At 41.7% G+C, this 20,728-nt stretch overlaps 1 protein-coding gene across 10 annotated transcripts in view; it reads right to left on the reverse strand.

Annotated features, from left to right (window-relative positions):
* The window catches only part of CDC25C (cell division cycle 25C), a 33,928-nt gene that overhangs the window by 10,869 nt on the left and 2,331 nt on the right, over positions 1-20,728 (reverse strand). For 2 of the 10 annotated variants that reach the window (XM_075996084.1, XM_075996082.1), the window contains exons 1-8: positions 15,913-15,937; positions 15,261-15,485; positions 14,448-14,542; positions 13,367-13,412; positions 11,805-11,838; positions 11,600-11,689; positions 10,159-10,257; positions 8,375-8,527 (exon numbers count right to left, since the gene is read on the reverse strand). In XM_075996084.1, coding sequence (XP_075852199.1) covers positions 8,375-8,527; positions 10,159-10,257; positions 11,600-11,689; positions 11,805-11,838; positions 13,367-13,412; positions 14,448-14,542; positions 15,261-15,454 — 711 coding nt within the window. In that variant the 5' untranslated portion in view covers positions 15,455-15,485; positions 15,913-15,937. Of the gene's footprint in view, positions 1-8,374; positions 8,528-10,158; positions 10,258-11,599; positions 11,690-11,804; positions 11,839-13,366; positions 13,413-14,432; positions 14,543-15,260; positions 15,490-15,689; positions 15,938-16,024; positions 16,198-16,463; positions 16,727-20,728 lie in introns of those variants that run through there. The other 8 variants (XM_075996092.1, XM_075996083.1, XM_075996091.1 and 5 more) reach the window with 7 other exon arrangements.

Here is a 20,728-nt window from a genome sequence, read left to right on the forward strand (position 1 = left end):
TGAATGTGAAATCACTAAGGTTACAACAATCTGCAGGGGGTTCACTGCTTTATAAGGTATCTATTTATCTCCATTTAGCATCAAAGAAGTAAACCAGTAACAGAAGAATCCCTATTCCTGTCCTAATTTAAAACCTACTGCTGGCCAGGCACAGTGGCTCACGCCTGTAATCCTAGCACTCTGGGAGGCCGAGGCGGGCGGATTGCTCTAGGTCAGGAGTTCGAAACCAGCCTGAGCAAGAGCAAGACCCCGTCTCTACTATAAATAGAAAGAAATTAATTGGCCAACTAATATACATAGAAAAAATTAGCTGGGCATGCACATGCCTGTAGTCCTAGCAACTCGGGAGGCTGAGGCAGTAGGATTGCTTGAGCTCAGGAGTTTGAGGTTGCCATGAGCTAATAGCACTGATGCCCTAGCACTCACTCTAACCTGGCCAGGGCAACAGAGTGAGACTCTGTCTCAAAAAAAAAAAAAAAAAAAAAAAAAGGCCGGGCGCGGTGGCTCACACCTGTAATCCTAGCACTCTGGGAGGCCGAGGCGGGCGGATTGCTCGAAGTCAGGAGTTCGAAACCAGCCTGAGCAAGAGCGAGACTCCGTCTCTACTATAAATAGAAAGAACTTAATTGGCCAACTAATATATATAGAAAAAATTAGCCAGGCATGGTGGCACATGCCTGTAGTCCCAGCTACTCGTGAGGCTGAGGCAGGAGGATTGCTTGAGCCCAGGAGTTTGAGGTTGCTGTGAGCTAGGCTGACACCATGGCACTCACTGTAGCCTAAGCAACAAAGCGAGACTCTGTCTCAAAAAAAAGAAAAGATTAACATACACTTGTAAAAGTAACACTAAATGTTTATTTTACATTGCTCTTCTTTCAGAAGCCCTAGCAACCTTTTTCCCATGCTGAATATCCTTAACTTGCTGTTTTTCCACAGAACTGCTGTCCAATATTAGCAAGTCCTCAAAACTGTTTATATTTCAGGAAGCTCACTGTCAATTCTCCCAACACCCGTACTGCTCTTTTTAGATTATATCTTGCTTTTGTTGTTTTCCCACAAAACAATGAAATGAATATATTATAAAATAGAATTTAATACTATGTTATAGCACAGTAGCTCTCAAACTTTAATGTGCATCAAAATCACCTGGGAACGTTGTTAAAACACAAATTTCTGGCCCCCACTCCAGAGTTTCTGATTCAGAGAGTCTGGGGTAGAGCCCATGAATTTGCATTGTGAAGAAATTCCTTCACGACACTGATAAGGCTACTTCAAGACCATACCTTATAAAAGGTTTTAGATCTGTGCCAATATAATAGACACTAGCCACTCGTGGCTATTTGCTTTAATTAAAACTCAAGAAGGCCAGGCACAGTGGCTCACGCCTGTAATCCTAGCACTCTGGGAGGCTGAGGCAGGCGGATTGCTCGAGGTCAGGAGTTCGAAACCAGCCTGAGCAAGAGCAAGACCCCGTCTCTACTATAAATAGAAAGAGATTAATTAGCCAACTAATATATACAGAAAAAATCAGCCGGGGATGGTGGCGCATGCCTGTAGTCTCAGCTACTCGGGAGGCTGAGGCAGGAGGATTGCTTGAGCCCAGAAGATTGAGGTTGCTGTGAGCTAGGCTGACGCCACGGCACTCACTCTAGCCTGGGCAACAGAGCGAGACTCTGTCTCAAAAAAAATTAGCCAGGTATGCTGGTGGGCCCCTCTAGTCTCAGTTACTCAGGAGGCTGAGGCAGGAGGATCACTTGAGTCTAGGAGTTCAAGGCTGCAGTGTGCTATGATTGAGCCTGTGAATAGCCACTGCACTCTAGCTTAGGCAACATAGAGAGACCCTGTGTCAAAAAAACAAAACAGGTGGCTCACGCCTGTAATCCTAGCTCTTGGGAGGCCGAGGCAGGCGGATTGTTCAAGGTCAGGAGTTCAAAACCAGCCTGAGCAAGAGCGAGACCCTGTCTCTACTATAAATAGAAAGAAATTAATTGGCCAACTGATATATATATAAAAAAAAAAAATTAGCCGGGCATGGTGGCGCATGCCTGTAGTCCGAGCTACTCGGGAGGCTGAGGCAGAAGGATCACTCGAGCCCAGGAGTTTGAGGTTGCTGTGAGCTAGGCTGACGCCACAGCACTCACTCTAGCCTGGACAACAAAGCGAGACTCTGTCTCAAAAAAAAAAAAAAAAAACTCAAGAAAATTAAAAATCCAGTTCCCTAGTACATTGTAAGTTCTCGATAGCTACATGTGGTTAGTGGCTACTGTATTGGGAAGACATAAAACATTTCCAACATCTCAGAAAGTTTTAATGAGTAGCACTGTTCTAGATAATTGACTCATCATTGTTCTTTTACTTTTGCTTATACAAATTCTGGGTAGTCAATTTTACCGGACCTACACAAGAAAGCTATTGTCATTATTACATGTTTTTATTACATTGACAATGAAAGCATTGTCATTATTACATGTCATTATTACAACCTATTACCTAGGTTGATTGTTACCTCCAGCCATCTTCAGTGGGAAACAACATAATATTGCAAAAAATATAGGCTCTGGAGTCAGGTAGGGCTTAGTTTAAATCCTGGCTCTGCTACTTCTAACTATGTGATCTCAGGTAAGATACCTTACCTCACGGCCCAATAGCCTCCCCTTAAAGGTGGATAATATTCATCTTTCAGGGGTGATATGAGAATTAAACGTAATTATGGATGAAACTGCTTAGTTCACAAGGTCCAGTGCATTCTAAGTAGTCAATAAATGGGAGCTCTTATTATCCCTTGGTTCTCATTTTTCCTTTCCATTCTAATTCGTGTTACTACCTTCAATACTAAAACCCACAGTACTTCTCCACATTCTTACAATGTTCACTGATGAACTTTGGAGGGTGTGACTTCGAAACTCTTCAGATACTTGCACCAAGCTTCTCTAGCACTCCACATCAGGCTCTCAACAAACCAGAATTGAAAAAAAAGAACTGCAACCATCAACTATTACTCTACTTCCAAGAGCTCAAACTTGGCATGCTCTCAAATTGACTACAATCTCCCCTAGCTCTCAAAACTTTCTAAACCAGCTATTTTATACCTTCTCAGCAACTTTCAATCATATTACTGGGCTCCTGTGCCAAGCTTTGATTCATCATTACTGACTTCACCATCACCTGGGCTTCCTTGATCCCTTGTTCATCTACCACTGGCAATCCTCAAAATCCTCACTTAATCATCCCTGGAGTTCTGAAGTTTGCAACTTCCAGGATGGAACATTCTTATAGGAAGATACTACGCCATGCAGGTCTATCCTATAATACCTTCATGGGACTTTCCAAATACCATTTTATTAACCCATTAGAAATTTCACAGTCTCCAAAAGTCAGTTATAACCTTCTTCACCCGATTCAAGACCCTCACCTAACAACCTCCTCTGAGTCATCAGATTACTTCAATTTTTACTTTGCTGAGGACATCAAGGCCATTAAGCATCCCTCACCTATCAACCTTCTTCATAACTCTACATATTTTCATCCCTATGCTACAATCATTAAGCACTTATACTATACTACACTAAAATCATTCAGTACTCTTAATTAACAAGTATTGTTCTACATGTGTTAAGTGTAATTAACTCATTCAACCCTCACAACAATCCTATGAAACAGGTATTAGAAAAACCTATGTTGGCTGGGCGCGGTGGCTCATGCCTGTAATCCTAGCACTCTAGGAGGCTGAGGCGGGTGGATCACCCAAGGTCAGGAGTTCAAGACCAGCCTGAGTAAGAGCGAGACCCCGTCTCTACTAAAAATAGAAAGAAATTAATGAGCCAACTAAAAATATATAGAAAAAATTAGCCAGGCATGGTGGCACATGCCTATAGTCCCAGCTACTAGGGAGGCTGAGTCAGGAGGATTGCTTGAGCCCAGGAGTTTGAGGTTGAGGCTGTGAGCTAGGCTGATATCACCGCACTCTGGCCAGGGCAACAGAGTGAGACTCTGTCTCAAAAAAAAAAAAAAAAAAAAGAAAGAAAAATGTCTGTCTTATGGAATAAAAAGCTACAACACGGATGAACCTTGAGAATATTATACTAAGTGAAATAAGCCAGACACACACAAAAAAATATCGTATGATTCCACTTATATGAGGTTATCTAGAGCAGTCAAATTCATAGAGACAAAAAGTAGAATGGCAGTTGCCAGAGACTGGGAAAAGGAGGGAATAGGAAATTGTTTAATGTTTACAGAGTTGCAGTTTTGCAAGATGAAAAGACTTCTGGAGATTGGTTGTACAACAATGTGAACGTACTTAACGTTACTAAAAAAAATGGATAAGATGGTAAATTTTAGGTTATACGCATTTTACAATTTAAAATAAAACTGATTTTAAAGAAGGGAATGAAATTCTGATACACACTACAACATCGATAAACACTGAAGACATTATCACATGAGATATATGCCAGAGACAGAAGGATGAATATTGTATGATTCCAATTTATATAAGGTCCATAGAGCAGTCAAATCCATCCATACAGAAGATGTAATAGTGGTTACCAGGGGCTGGGAAAAGGGGAGGAGATAAGGAGTTATTGTTTATTGGGTACAGAATTTCTGTTTGGGGTGATAAAAAAATTCCAGAGATGTATAAGTACACTCACAATAACATAAAGGTACTTAATGCCACTAAATTATATACTTAAAAAAGGCTAAAATGGTAAATTTTATGTATATTTTGCCCCAATAAAAATATACATAAAATGAATAAGTACATAAAAATGATCCCTCTATTTGTGTCCTAGAGCTCTCTCTTATGATTCTTGACTGATACTATTCCTGTGTGTCTCGACTTTATTATCAGTCTCCTTAGTGGCTATCACTCTTTCTTCACAAGCTCTTTTTGCTTTAAACTTAGTCATTAGCTTTCATTTTCTCCTCTGTGCAGCTGGCCCTGAAATGTACATTTCTAGTCCTGATGGTTTAAAATCCTCATTCAGTATTTCCATTTAAATTTCCTGATCTCTAACTCAAATGTGCAAAAGAAAATGTATCTATTCCCTTTCTTTGAATCCACTCTTTCTTTGAAATTCATTACAGTGTCACCATTTCTCCAGTTACTCAGGGTAAAAGCAAAAGCAGAGCCCTCCCAAACTCCTACGTCCTTTTTTCACATCACCCTGTCATTCACATACTTTTGACAAAATGTCATTATCTTATTTACTGAATTGCTTGCTTTGTCTATCTTCTTGACTAGAAAAAATATACATACAAATTCATGAAAATTAGGAATCTTAATTGTCTTAAGGCGCATATTAGTAAATGTTGTGATCACTTAGTTTTTATTAATAATAAAGTATGTGAAGTTGGGCATGGTGGCTCATGCCTGTAATGCTCCCAATTTGGGAGGCCAAAGCAGGAGGATTGCTTGAGACCAGGAGTTGGAGACCAGCCTGAGCAAGAGCGAAACTCCATCTCTACAAAAAAAAAACTTAGCTAAGTGTGGTGGCACTTGCCTATAGTCCCAGCTACTCCAGAGGCTGAGGCAGGAGGATCACTTGAGCCCAGGAGTTTGAGGTTGCAGTGAGCTATGATGATGCCACTGCCCCCTGGCCCAGGGCAATAGAGAGAGACCCTGTCTCAAAAAATAATAATAACAATAAAGTATGTGGAGTATAGTAGTCTTTTTTTTTTTTTTTTTTTTTTTGAGACAGAGTCTCACTTTGTTGCTCAGGCTAGAGTGAGTGCCGTGGCGTCAGCCTGGCTCACAGCAACCTCAATCTCCTGGGCTCAGCGATCCTACTGCCTCAGCCTCCTGAGTAGCTGGGACTACAGGCATGCGCCACCATGCCCGGCTAATTTTTTGTATATATATTTTTAGTTGGTCAATTAATTTCTTTCTATTTTTGGTAGAGACGGGGTCTCACTCAGGCTGGTTTCGAACTCCTGACCTTGAGCGATCCGCCCGTCTCGGCCTCCCAAAGTGCTAGGATTACAGGCGTGAGCCACCGCGCCCGGCCTGGAGTATAGTAGTCTTTACTTATCCATGGTTTTGATTTCCATAGTCTCAGTTAGCTGCATTCAACTCTGGCCTGAAAATATTACAGTATTTTGAGAAAGAGAAAGACCACATTCACATAATTTTTACTACAGTGTATTGTTAGAATGGTTCTATTTTATTATTAGTTATTATTGTTAATCTCTTACTCTGCCTAATTAAAAACTAAACTTTATCATAGGTATGTATGTACAGGAAAAAAGGTAGTATTTTTCAGGGTTCAGTGCTATCTATGGTTTCAGGCATCCACCGTGGGTCTTGGAACATATTCCCCATGAATAAGAGGACAAGTACTGTCCTACAAACTGCTTTAAAAAAAATTTTTTTTTCTGAAACAGAGTCTTCCTCTGTCACCCTGGCTAGAGTGCAGTGGCATCATCATAGCTCACTGCAACCTCAAATTCCTTGGCTCAAGTGATGCTCCTGTCTCAGCCTCCCAAGTAGCTGGGACTACAGGTACACACTACAAAGCCCGGCTAATTTTTTCTATTTTTTGTAGAGACAAGATCTGGCTCTTGCTCAGGCTGATCTCTAACTCCTGACCTCAAGTGATCCTCCCACCTTGGCCTCCCAGAGTGTTAGGATTATAAGTGTAAGCCACTGCACCCAGCCTAAAAAATTTTTTCCCTCAAAAAAACAAACAAAAAAAGAAAGAAAAAAAATTTTTCCAGTTTTATTGAGATATAATTGCCAAAAATTGTATATATTCCAGATTTACAATGTGATAATTATGTATACATTTGTGTAACAGTTATCATAATCAAATTAATTAACACATCCTTCACCATAGTTTGTGTGTGTGTGTGTGTGTTTTCATATTCATAACAATTCTATTGGGGGCTTTTAAAAAATTATGTTCTCCATTTTATAAATTAAAAACTGAGGCCTAGGGCCGGGCGCGGTGGCTCACGCCTGTAATCCTAGCTCTCTGGGAGGCCGAGGCGGGCGGATTGCTCAAGGTCAGGAGTTCAAAACCAGCCTGAGCAAGAGCGAGACCCCGTCTCTACTATAAATAGAAAGAAATTAATTGGCCAACTGATATGTATATAAAAAAAAAAATTAGCCGGGCATGGTGGCGCATGCCTGTAGTCCCAGCTACTTGGGAGGCTGAGGCAGAAGGATCGCTCGAGCCCAGGAGTTTGAGGTTGCTGTGAGCGAGGCTGACGCCACGGCACTCACTCTAGCCTGGACAACAAAGCGAGACTCTGTCTCAAAAAAAAAAAAACCAAAAAAAACCAAAAAAACAACTGAGGCCTAAAGTGGTTAATTATCTTGCAAATGGTCATATCACTAGTAAATAAGACAATGAGGACTAGAATCCAGGTGGTCTAACTCCACTATACCATATTTACCTTGTAAAACGAGTAAGTTAAAAAATAAACACATACCCACAGTCCTACTTATTTCACAGAAATGAAGTTGATTCAGAAATGCTAAATGCCTCAGAAACTGTCTTTGGCATATCAATACATAGCCTATAAGTCACAGGCTTCAGATATGGAGAGGATAAAAGGAAACAAAAGAATATATTATAAAATACCTAAGAAATCATCTTAGGTATATTTAAATATTACTGTTGTTCTGGAGTCATCACTTATACCAGATTACTCTGATGGTGATCTATTCAAACTACTGACTGGAACCTGCTTACCCAACAGTAAGATTCCCATGGTAACCTGACACTCTATCAATCAGGTAGCTCTCAGTGTCTAAAGACCACACCTTCTGGATCTCTGCAGCCCTAGCTTTTTGTACAGTGGCTGCAACATATTAGACATACAATATAGTTTATTCAAGAATGAATTGTTAAATTAATGAATTAGAATGAATTGCTAAATTTGACCTAAGGATGCTTCTGTGCTGGAGCCCTTACATAACAAATTGCAATCTAGTCCATAAACTACATACATACATAAAGTACATAGTAGTACATAAACTAACTGAAAGCCTAACTTAGGAATATACTTTTGTAACAAATAGCTGAGTCTCAGACAATAACAGCAGCTGAGCTTCAGTCAATTGCAAGCAACCTACTGTTCAAACCATGTTCAAATATGGCAAACACTGGGCTGTAACCAATCACGCTGCTGTCTCTTACACCTTACTTCTATTTTCTGTATTTCACTTCCATTTTCGGTCCATGTGATGCTGCCTGACCATGTGGTAGATTAGAGCTTCACAGAATCTGTTCTGGTTCTGAGGGGTGCCCAATTCACTAATCATTCTTTGGTCAAATAAATTCTACTAAATTTAATTTGTCTAAAGTTTTTCTTTTATCAGAATGAAGGAATGAGAAGAATGCAAAGATAGCATGGGAGAACACTTTACCTTGGCCTCTTGATCTTCCAGGGAAAACCCCATCAATTCATCTGAAATCTCTTCTGCCTGGTCATCTAGATCTGAACTTTGATCCACTTTGGGGAAAGTAGGGATGGGACTGCCCAGATACTTCATTTCACTTTCCACCAAGTTTCCATTGTCCTATGAAGTATATTGACAACGTTAAAAAGTATTCAAAATACATCAAAGACCTAAAAATGTGAGAGCTAAAACTATAAAACTCTTAGAACAAAACACAGGGGAAAAGCTTCATGACACTAGATTTGGATAATGATACCAAAAACACAGATAACAAAAGAAAAAAATGGATAATTGGTCTTTGCCAAAATGAAAACCTTTTTTTTTTTTTTTGAGACAGAGTCTCACTTTGTTGCCCAGGCTAGAGTGAGTGCCGTGGTGTTAACCTAGCTCACAGCAACCTCAAACTCCTGGGCTCAAGCAATCCTGCTGCCTCAGCCTCCCAAGTAGCTGGGACTACAGGCATGCGCCACCATGCCTGGCTAATTTTTTGTGTATGTATTTTTTAGTTAGGCAATTAGTTTCTTTCTATTTTTAGTAGAGACGGGGTCTCGTTCTCGCTCAGGCTGGTTTCAAACTCCTGACTTTGAGCGATCCACCCGCCTCAGCCTCCCAGAGTGCTAGGATTACAGGCGTGAGCCACCGTGCCCGGCCTGAAAACCTTTTATGTGTCAAAGGATACTATTAAAAAAGTGAGTAGGAGAGGCAGGTGAATCACTTGAGGCCAGGAGTTCAAGACCAGCCTGGGCAACACAGTGAAACCCTGACTCTACACACACACACACACACACACACACACACACACACACACACACACACGCACACACACAAAATTAGCTGTGCATGGTGGTGCATGCCTGTAGGCCTAGCAGGATAGTCACTTGAACCCAGGAGTTTGATGGCACCACTAAACTCCAGCCTGGGCAACACAGTAAGACTTTGTCTCTACAAAAATAAAATGAAAGTGAAAAGGCAATCCACAGGATGGGAGAAAATATTTGCAAATCATATATCTGACAAGGGCTTAATATCAGAATATATAAAGAACTGGCCGGGCACAGTGGCTAACGCCTATAATCCTAGCACTCTGGGAGGCTGAGGCAGGAGGATCGCTCAAGGTCAGGAGCTCAAAACCAGCCTAAACAAGAGCGAGACCCTGTCTCTACTAAAAATAGAAAAAATTAGCCAGGCATGGTGGCACACATCTGTATTCCCAGCTACTCAGGAGCCTGAGGCAGGAGGATCACTTGAGGCCAGGAGTTTGAGGTTGCTGTGAGCTAGGCTGATGCCACAGCACTCTAGCCCAAGCGACAATGCAAGACTCTGTCTCAACAATGACAACAAAAATTAAAATCAGAGGGGAAAGAATAAAAAAGAAAAAGTACTCTTTAATTTGGGTACAATGGTATACACCTTCAGTCCCAGCTGAGGCAAGAGGATCTCTTGAGCCCAGGAGTTTGAGTCTACCCTGGGCAACATAGAGAGACTTCATCTGTAAAAAAAAAATAATAATAATAAAAAATAAAGTATTCTTTATACATAAAATAGAAGGGAAAAAAAGGTCTAAGAAAAATTTTTCCTTAAATCTAAACAAAAGATCAGAGGACATATGGCTCCCCCCTTTCCCTGCTCAAACTTTCTTTTACAACCCCTTTTCTCATCCAATCCAGCTTAGAAAAATTCAAAGGGTCACAAATCCAGAGCTGATATCCTACACCTCAAGTGACCCCTAATGATGATGTTCAGTGACTCACCAGCAGAGAAAGGGGAGACACATAAGGCCCCTCTGATCTCTTTTGAAACCTCAGGTTCATGGGTGCCTGCAACTTCAAGGGCTTCAAAGTGTTGTTTTCCTGCATAAGAAAATCTGCATTAGCTGGAGGAAGAGAATTGTTAGCTGGCCCTGCCAAAAACATTTCATCTGATGAGGCCATGAATAACTCTCACAAAATACATTAAACGTAATGAAGGTTAACCTTATATTCTGAAGATGCAAATTATGGTTTAGATTTGATGTATGGCATATAGATTTGCTTTGAAGGACATTCATTTAATGGTCACAAGTAAAAGGGATGGGGATGAGAAGGAGTCTGCCTAGGAAGGGGATGGTGAGATTTATAAAAGTGAATATAAAGGGAGATTAGAAGGATAGTATTAAATCAAGAAAAAGCTGATCAGAACAGCCAAAACCATAGGCATATCTTAATCAATGTAAGAAAAGAACAGCAGCTATCTTTTATGCATACTGACCTGGGGAAAGGAATGGCAGGCAGGGAAGAAAAAAGATGTCTAGAAAAGGGAATTAGTTGAGAGAATTATCTTAGTGATTAGGTAGCTCTGGAGAGGCCAGTTTCAACTTGGAATTGAAGGATGGCATAAGGCTTAGATAAAAAGAACTATGGCTTCCTCAGAATAGGGGCTAAAAAGCTAGACTAAGTGGGAAATAAGAAGAAACTAAGAAATCTACTCTTGAATGTAAAGTCATGAAAAGAATCTGTGAATAAGTTGTATAAGTTATCCATATCTGTTAAAAATAAAAAAAGAACTCCTAAATTCCTTACTCTGCAGTAATAGTAATTTTTGTCCTCAAACTGATCAACTGAACATAAGTAATAATTATGACCTGCTATACAGGACTTGGAAGTAGATTTCTGTCCTAGGGTCAAACTCTAATGAGAAACAAAACAAAACAAAACAAAACAAAACTGGCCGGGCGCGGCGGCTCACGCCTGTAATCCTAGCTCTCTGGGAGGCCGAGGCGGGCGGATTGCTCGAAGTCAGGAGTTCAAAACTAGCCTGAGCAAGAGCAAGACCCCACCTCTACTATAAATAGAAAGAACTTAATTGGCCAACTAATATATATAGAAAAAAATTAGCCGGGCATGGTGACGCATGCCTGTAGTCCCAGCTACTCGGGAGGCTGAGGCAGGAGGATCGCTTGAGCCCAGGAGTTTGAGGTTGCTGTGAGCTAGGCTGATGCCATGGCACTCACTCTAGCCTGGACAACAAAGTGAGACTCTGTCTCAAAAAAACAAAACAAAACAAAACAAAGACTTCTTTTCCCTACAGCAATGTAATTTGCTTGTCCAGTGTACTTCGGTATAAATAGCTCTAGATCTCACAGTGATATCAATGAGTTGCTTCACTCAAAGGAATAAAACCACTAATATATCTAGGCTTCCATTAAACACTCACATTTTCTTTATTTGCAGATGATCTACACGTTGCATCTTTCTTTCTGTGGCCATGGTCCAAACCATTTGGAGTGCTACAAAGAAGCTGTGCCTAAAAGAGAGTGTTTGTTGAGAATATCCAGCATCTTCAAGCCACAGGTGAGTTGGAAACCCTCTGCCTCCCACCTGAGAAACAAACATAAACCCAAACAAGAAGGGCTACTCACTGGACTGCATTTCATAAGGTGTTGGTGATGATTCCTACAGATTAAAACAAACTGCCAGTCAGGTAAGCCCCAAATACTGTTTTATTATTTTTCAGAGGGTTGGGGCATCCCAACTTTTCCTTTCATTCTAGGAGCCCTATTCCTAGTTGATATATCTCTTCCAATAACAATACATAGGGTATTCTCTGTGGTATATTATCAAGACTTGAGTGAAATCCTGGGATAAACCACTCATCCCACTTGTATAACCATGTATGTAGATATACAAAGATGAATAAGTTTGTCCTACATCTTAGGGAGACACAATTTACAATTTACTAATTTTCCAACATTGACTATTGGGGGTTAATTTTTTTTATGAATTTCTATCCTCTCTCCCAGGATTTTATCAAATTGATATGGGCTAGGCCATTTAAAGTAATTCAAAGAAAATACAAGCAATTCAAATGAAATTTTCACATGTACTGGTAAAAATTGTCATAGAAAGCCTTCTCTAGTGTGCTAAAGTAGCATCTAATTCACCTAAACATAAAAGGATAAAGTTCCAAAAAGATTAAAACAGCCAAGTAGAAAATTTACAATAAGTTTAAGAAGGTTTGAATTAAAATTAGTTTTTATTCCTTTAGTATTTCCTGACTAAACATTTTAGGATCTCCAACATAATAATAATAATAAACATTATAAAATGTTTTATATGTGCTAGATACACATTTTCATTTAATCCTTACAATAGCTGTTTATGAAAAGTGGTATTATTATTTCCATGTTATGAATAAAGAAACTGAGGTCCAATGAAGTTAAGAAACTTGTCAGAGTCACAGATGGTAAAGTAGGAAGCTGCTGGAATCCAGAAACTCTGATTCCAGAGCCTGCACTCTGCACTTTTAATCACTAAGGTACAGCACTTCTCACATGCAAATTAAAGCCTACCCACAACTGCAGTATACATTTTCCTGTGTTTTTGAAGATACTTTTGATTGTGTGTGATGATTAAAATGAATAGTCTTCATTTTCACAACACTATTTATTTATATATTTATTTATTATTATTATTATTATTATTGGAGACAGAGTCTCACTCTGTTGCCCAGGCTAGAGTGCCATGGCGTCAGCCTAGCTCACAGCAACCTCAAACTCCTGGACTCAAGCGCTCCTTCTGCCTCAGCCTCCCAAGTAGCTGGGACTATAAGCATGTGCCACCATGCTCAGCTAATTTTTTCTATATATATTTTTTAGTTAGCCAATTAATTTCTTTCTAGTTTTAGTAGAGACAGGGTCTCACTCTTGCTCAGTCTGGTTTTGAACTCCTGACCTTGAGCGATCCTCCCGCCTCAGCCTCCCAGAGTGCTAGGATTACAGATGTGAGCCACTATGCCCGGCCCTCACAACACTATTTAGATCTGGGAAATTTAAAAGCTGTTCAAGGTAAAGATCTAGGCCTCAAAACCCACTTATACCCAAAGTGAAAGGTTTTATACTCTGCAGAGTCTGCATAGGATAAAATCCCCCATGACCAGTGCTGAAAGGCTTTAGCATGGAGTTAATTTAGCAACAGAACTTACATCTCAGCTAACTGTATTTCTTGAGATATTGAAGAATCCAAGTGACCTGCAATCAGATATGAAGAATCAGTAGAGGAGTTATTCTTGTCTATGCATCTTGTTTTTCCTTTAGATTTTTTTCATTACCAATAAGCCATATTAATTTCAAAGCCTGAGCTTTTGAACACAAAGCCCCTTGATTAGTACTCATTTTGTGGTATAAGGTAAAAAGTACAATTTCATGGAGACTTAAGAATTTACATATGTCACTGAAAAACTGATGGGAAGCAGTGCACTATGCTAACCTGTAGAGATTTTTTTCATGAGTAGAAAAGAAAGCTTATCACTCAGGAAATTTGAAATTAGAATACTAGAATGGTTCAGCAACAAAAAATTCCTTTTGGGGCCGGGCATGGTGACTCTCGCCTGTAATCCTAGCACTCTGGGAAGCTGAGGTGGGCAGATTGCTCGAGGTCAGAAGTTGGAAACCAGCCTGAGCAAGAGTGAGACCCCATCTGTACTATAAAGAGAAAGAAATTAATTGGCCAACTAATATACAGAAAAAATTAGCCGGCATGGTGGCGCATGCCTGTAGTCCCAGCTGCTCGGGAGGCTGAGGCAGCAGAATCACTTGAGCCCAGGAGATTGAGGTTGCTGTAAGCTAGGCTGACACCACGGCACTCACTCTAGCCTGGACAACAAAGTGAGACTCTGTCTCAAAAAAAAAAAAAAAAAAAAAAAAATTCCTTTTGGGCACAGATCTATAAAAACACATAAGAATTAGTTGACAACATTTGTCTTAATGCTGAGATTAGACTAGGGCACAAAACATCTCATATTCTAACTACTGTACTTTCATTCCCACGATTAATCAGTCAACAAAATATATTCCTTCTTGTTTAATTTGTTCAAATGCAAAGTGACTCCTATTATTATTTTTCTCTCCCCATTGGTTTAATCATTCTTCCAGTTACCCACAAAATTCCATCCCTTTAAATAGGCTCTCTACCCACCTTTACCACCTTCCATCTCTATCCTCTACCCTGTCTTCTTCCTTAAAAGTTATTCTTCCCTTTGAGGCCTTTACCTCCCTTTTTCCTACCAGTTTCATCAAGGTCTGCAGGAGTGGTAAACTGAGTGGCAGACATCTCCCCACCACTAAGATTTGAAAGATCAAGGCAACGTTTTGGGGTTCCTCTGTTGAGACATAATAGTACATCAAGATTCCCATTAGGTTGTAATATCCTTAAAAGGCAAAGATTATGTTATCCTCTTCATTTGAAACATTTCTCAATGACTATCAGATAATCTGAACAGCTCCAGATAAATCTAATTGTCTTTTGGAAACAGACTGGGCTGAGAAAACCCTCCCAGTACAATAATCTGTACCTTAGTTTCTCCTTACCAACATTTTGAGACAGGATAATTTTTTTTTTTAAATGAGGCTCAAAGTTTATTGACTAGTGGTGGTGGGGTATCTTGACCCTACATCCTCTACCCTGTGTACCATGAACGAAGGGATTTGATTTCTCCCTGAAGTCTCTAGTACTTCTCACGTGCTTTCCTGTGTTTGCTAGCTGAGGCATCAGGACATGGCATGACCATAATTTAAAGTACAACAACACTAATATTAATACTACTGGAGTGCCCAACTCATATAATGCAATATAGTTTTCTGAGACTTTTCCTATTCATCATAACTTTTGTTTCTCACAAGATCTTAGTAAAATAGGAAGAGATTATTATTTCTATGTCACAGAAAAGAAGCCAGAGACTCAAAAGGGTCACACAGTTAAGATGAGAGCTTAAACTTAAATCTTGACCTTGGAGCCAAGATAATTTAAAAAACAATTAAAAACGCCCAGCTGTTTAGAAAAGCAAAGGAGATAAGGTGTAAAAATAAAAGTGGATTTACCCAGACAAAATGCTTAGGTTTGCAGAATCACCAAGGAGTTTGTCCACTGCAGTTCTAGGGAGATCTGGACAGACGGTAAAGGAAGTGTCTCTCTCCAGGAGCAGGTTTAACATCTTCCTCTGATTGGACCTATAACTGGGTCCTGAGCCAGAGCTTTTCTCTTCTCTTGTGGATGAGATGAGTTCTGTAGACATGGTCTCCGAGTTCTTACCAAGAGAAAAAAACCTAGCTGGGAGAAGGAGAACACCATCTACACAGGTACATCACAGTTCATTCATCTTCCAAATTCCTTCACCCTTTCCAGCCAGGCGGATCAGTATTGGAGAAGAGGCAGCCCCGAAGGGTGACTGACAACTTGGCTTGAAGGTTAAATCATAAATCACACTTGGCTGGAAGCGGCTTGGTCTTTTCGTTGGAACCTGAACTTACCGACGAGAGGCAACCTCGGGATTTTTAAAGGTAAAAAGAAGAGAGGACTTTGACTTGTTCCGGGACACCCAGCTCGAGACTCCTCAAGGGAAGGTACTCAGGTCTCCTAACTTGGAATCATGCCCATTCGGTCCTCCGAACTTCCGTTTGCGGGCTCCCGACTGCAACCAAAGAGGGCAGAGGGGTCCCCGTGATTCCGCTGGGGAGACGGCTGCGCGCTTACCTCAAGTTTGGAGTCTGAGACTTGCCTGAGGGAGAAAGGAGAGTGGTTAGGGATCGACACAAGCGAAGACTCGAGCAGAATGAAAGGAAATCTGGGCAAGGGGTGCAAGTACCCAGACTACAATTCTGCTTCTCGAACGCGTAGGTCAGAGTCTGGGTTAGCTGCTACACCAGACAGAAGGCCGCAGTTATGGCCTCTGTGCTAAGGATACCAACAGCCACAGGCGTTGACCGTTCAAACCTTCCGCCCTCTCCATAACCTATCCCGGCTCGCCTCTCAGCTGCGTCAGCCAATCTCCGCGCGCGCGCCCAGACTCCCTCCCCCCGCCCGGAGGCAGTGAGCTTGCTCCGGAAGGGGCAAGATTTGCCCCGCCCCGGAGCCAGAGCAGGATGACCATTGGTCCACCAGCGTTAGGCACGCCGCTGGGTAAGCTCCACCCCACATAGAGCCTGGCGCACCATTGGCTCTCCCTCTGGCCAATCGCCACGCCCTTTCTGTGCCCTAGGTTCCCGCCTCCTCTCGAACCCCGGGAGATTTAAATTGCGCCTCACTGGCGGTGACCATTAGCTGCGATGATACGAAAGAGATTATTTTGAAGGGAAGGATGTCTTAAGCGTTTCGTTTTCTTGCATCTTTCGCGTGTCGTTACATAGACCGTTCCTTCTTAGTTTCGCTATCCTTCCGCTGGAGATGGAGTACTGGCCGCTGGTGTGGCAGGTGTTGGGGCGAGACAGGTGTGTGTGTTGATGCTGAGCCCCCTTGCAAAAGCTTTCTTTGTTCGATGTCCCTTTTCGTGCGCAGCAACTGAGAGACACTAGGTCATGTGGGTAAACATAAATTACTTTTCAAGGAAAGTAGGGGAGTTGAATCATCTTTTGACATAATCCTCACCATGGCCCCAAGGATCTTAAAACCGTGGTTGTTTATGGACATTTTAACACAGACTAGGTGATATTTAGAAATTCTTAATGTTGGCTGGGCGTGGTGGCTCACGCCTGTAATTCTAGCTCCCGGGGAGGCCGAGGAGGGCGGATTGCTCGAGGTCAGGAGTTCTAAACCAGCAAGAAACCAGCAAGAGCGAGACCGTCTCTATTATAAATAGAAAGAAACTAATCGGCCAACTAATATATATAGAAAAAATTAGCCGGGCATGGTGGCACATGCCTGTAGTTCCAGCTACTCAGGAGGCTGAGACAGGAGGATTGTTTGAGCCCAGGAGTTTGAGGTTGCTGTGAGCTAGGCTGACAAGGGCATTCACTCTAGCCTGGACAACAAAGGGAGACTCTGTCTCAAAAACAAACAAACAAAAAAATTCTTAATGTTAGGCATTTGCTTTTAAATAATCCCGTGGGAGTGGGTATTCATGAGACAAAATTGTCCATGAGTGTTGGGTGATAGGGAACACAGGGGTCTCTTATATTAAATATTTGTGCTTCTCAATAATTTAATGTGCATACTAAATACCTGGGGATCTTGTTAAAATGTAGATTCTAAGCCGGGCGCGGTGGCTCACGCCTGTAATCCTAGCTCTCTGGGAGGCTAAGGCGGGTGGATCCTTTGAGCTCAGGAGTTCGAAACCAACCTGAGCAAGAGCGAGACCCCATCTCTACTATAAATAGAAAGAAATTAATTGGCCAACTAATATATATAGAAAAAATTAGCCGGGCATGGTGGCGCATGCCTCTAGTCCCAGCTACTCGGGAGGCTGAGGCAGAAGGATCGCTTGAGCCCAGGAGTTTGAGGTTGCTGTGAGCCAGGCTGATGCCACGGCACTCACTCTAGCCTGGGCAACAAAGTGAGACTCTGTCTCAAAAAAAAAAAAAATGTAGATTCTAATTCAGTAGGTCAGGTTGCAGCCCAAGATTCTGCACTTCTAACAACTTCACAGTTGATGTAGATGGTCCTGGGACCATATTTTGAGTAGTAAGGCATTATGCTACACTGTACTTCAGTGTATATTTGAAAATTTCCATGATAAAAAAAAATGCTTAACCTCAGAAGCTCTTTAAAATGCAGGCTCCCAAAATGATGATTCAATAGGTCCAGAGTGGGGTCTAGAAATTATCAAGGTCCGCAGGTGCTACCTATGCAAATGGCTTGCAGAACACACTTTGAGAAACAAAAGTCAAAAATAAAAACTCAATCTTTGATAAACAAGTCAGAAATACAACTTTTGTCTGATGTCAGGATCTTGGTGGTGGTAGTGGCTAAGAGGCACAATGTAGTCAGCTGGGTTTTATCCTAGTACCCTTTTTATCTGTAGAACCTACTTCCCCAGAAAGAAGGTGTGTGAAGAGTCTTTGTCCTCTAAGATAAAGACAGTGAGTATGTGAGTCAGCACAGAGCCTTGCCATGCCAGGTGAGTTTGAAAATCAGGCTGGGGATTAAGGGAGTGTGGGATGAGTTGATTTCTGCTTTGATGACTATAGTATAATAACACTTTGTGTGACACTGTTACACTTCCCTGTAGGTGGGAAATAGAGACAGATGAAGTTGTTCTGCAATGGCAGCAAAAGCAGATAGATTATGGCAAGTGTACACCTGGCTACCAGTGCTTTCTACAGCAGATCCCCAAGTGAGTGCAGTTGTGGGTGGTCAAAACAAAGGTGTCATCCGAGTGGCTTTGGCTCATTGTCAGGTGATGGAAAGATATTACAATTGGAGTGCTCTGACAAAGTTGCAGCATTACTAAAACTAATCCAGCCCCCCAAAATAAGTTTCTGAGGTGTTCTCAAATGGAACAAGCATTCAATGGCACATGTCTGTAGTCCCAGCTACTCGAGAGACTACTTGAGACTACTGCTTGAGCCTAGGAGTTTGGGGCCAGCCTGGGCAACACAGCAAGACTCTGTCTCTGAAAAAAAAAAAAAAAAAAGGACTTTTAGGGACGCCTGTAATCCTAGCACTCTGGGAGGCCGAGGTGGGAGGATCATTTGATCTCAGGAGTTCAAGACCAGCCTGAGCAATAGCAAGACCCCATCTCTACTAAAAATAGAAAGAAAATTAATTGGCCAACTAAAAATATAGACAAAATTAGCCAGGCATGGTGGCACATGCCTGTAGTCCCAGCTACTCGGGAGGCTGAGGTAGAAGGATTGCTTAAGCCCAGGAGTTTGAGGTTGCTGTGAGCTAGGCTGACACGGCATTCTAGCCCGGGCAACAGAGTAAGACTCTGCCTCAAAAAAAAAAAGACTTTTAAAGCTCTCTCTCTGTTTCCCAATGAGGTGGTTTTCCTTCCACTTTTACCATCTCCTCATGACTCCAGCTGACTTAGCTAATTGCAACATACTTGACTAATTACATGCAAGTTTACATGCATACATACAAACTGATGTGAAAAACTAGAATTATTTTGAAGTGAAGTAAAATATTATCTTTTATATCTTGATTTCTGAAGTACTTGGAATATATCTCATTTACCCTTTCCACAAGAATAATATTAGGGAGTGGGTAGCGGGGTATGGTGGCTCACACCTATAATCCTAGCACTCTGGGAGGCCAAGGCAGGAGGAGGATTGCTGGAGACCAGGAGTTCAAGACCAATCTGAGCAAAAGTCAGACACTATCTCAACTAAAAATAGAAAAAGTTAGCTAGGTGTGGTGGCCTGTACCTGTAGTCCCAGCTACCTGGGATGCTTGAGCCCAGGAGTTTGAGGTTGCAGTGACCTATGATAACGCCATTGCACTCTAGCCAGTGCAGACAGACCAACACTCTGTCAGGAAAGGAAAGGAAAAAAGGGAAAGGGAAAGGGAAAGGGAAAAGGAAGGGAAAGGGAAGGGAAGGGAAAAGGAAGGGGGAGGGGGGAAGGAGGAAGGAGAGGAGAGGGAAGGGGAGGAGAGTGGAGGGGAGGGGAGGGGAAGAAAGGAAAGAAAACTTAGCCAGACATGGTGGTATACACTTGTAGTTCCATCTACTTGAAAGGCTGAGGCAGGAGGATCACTTGAGCTCAGGAGTTTGAGATTGCAGTGAGCTATGTATGATGACACCACTGCACTCTAACCTAGGCAAAAAAGAGAGACCTTCTCTGAAAGAAGAAAAAAAGAAAAAGAATATCTTTAAAGAATCTTAGTGAGTTGGAAGTTTGGTATTAGTTTGGTATTTAATCTAATTTGAAGATTTACTTTTTCTCTTGGATTGAGGAAATTGATCCTATGTCATTCTTGGAGAATCCCTACATAGGCTCCTGATTTACTGTGATAAGCAATGAGCTGTGTCTTTTCACCTTGACCTCACTGTGACCTATATTTGTTGTTGCCAGGGCACAGTGACAGCCAGGGCTTCACCCTCAAACACCAAACAAGAATAGGAAGTATAGCCATCGCTTCTGGGATGCCCAGATCAGGCAGTGGAGAAGAGCCCTACATTCCTGGGACCCTTCCCAGCCAGTCTCTGCAGGGCAGGGGGCACAGGGGTATGTTCTCTACTTCCTCACTTTGCAGAGATTTAGCTTTCACTGGGTGAAAAGGGAGGGTCTGAATGAGCGCATGTTACTCTTACTCTGCTACCTTCCTGGGCAGGGAATGCAGAGTGTCTTAAAGCCAATGGATTCCATCCCTTTGGGTGACCTCCTGGATGACTGGCTCCAGGCCCTAGAACCCTCAGAGAATATGAATGGAGACCAGAAGAGGGCCCAAGTAGTATCCTCTGCTGAAACCCATTGGAGCAGGGACAGAGATGAGGTTTGGCCCAGGAGGGCACAATTAAGACAGGGTTCAAAGTAGTGGTCCAAGAACAAAAATGGGCAGCAGAGAAACATAGCAGGAATGAGTAAAAAAACCTCAAATTAAAAGTGGCATAAGGATATTTAATTATGGG

Source organism: Microcebus murinus, chromosome 21 (assembly GCF_040939455.1).
Source record: "Microcebus murinus isolate Inina chromosome 21, M.murinus_Inina_mat1.0, whole genome shotgun sequence".
Classification (NCBI taxonomy): Eukaryota; Metazoa; Chordata; class Mammalia; order Primates; family Cheirogaleidae; genus Microcebus; species Microcebus murinus.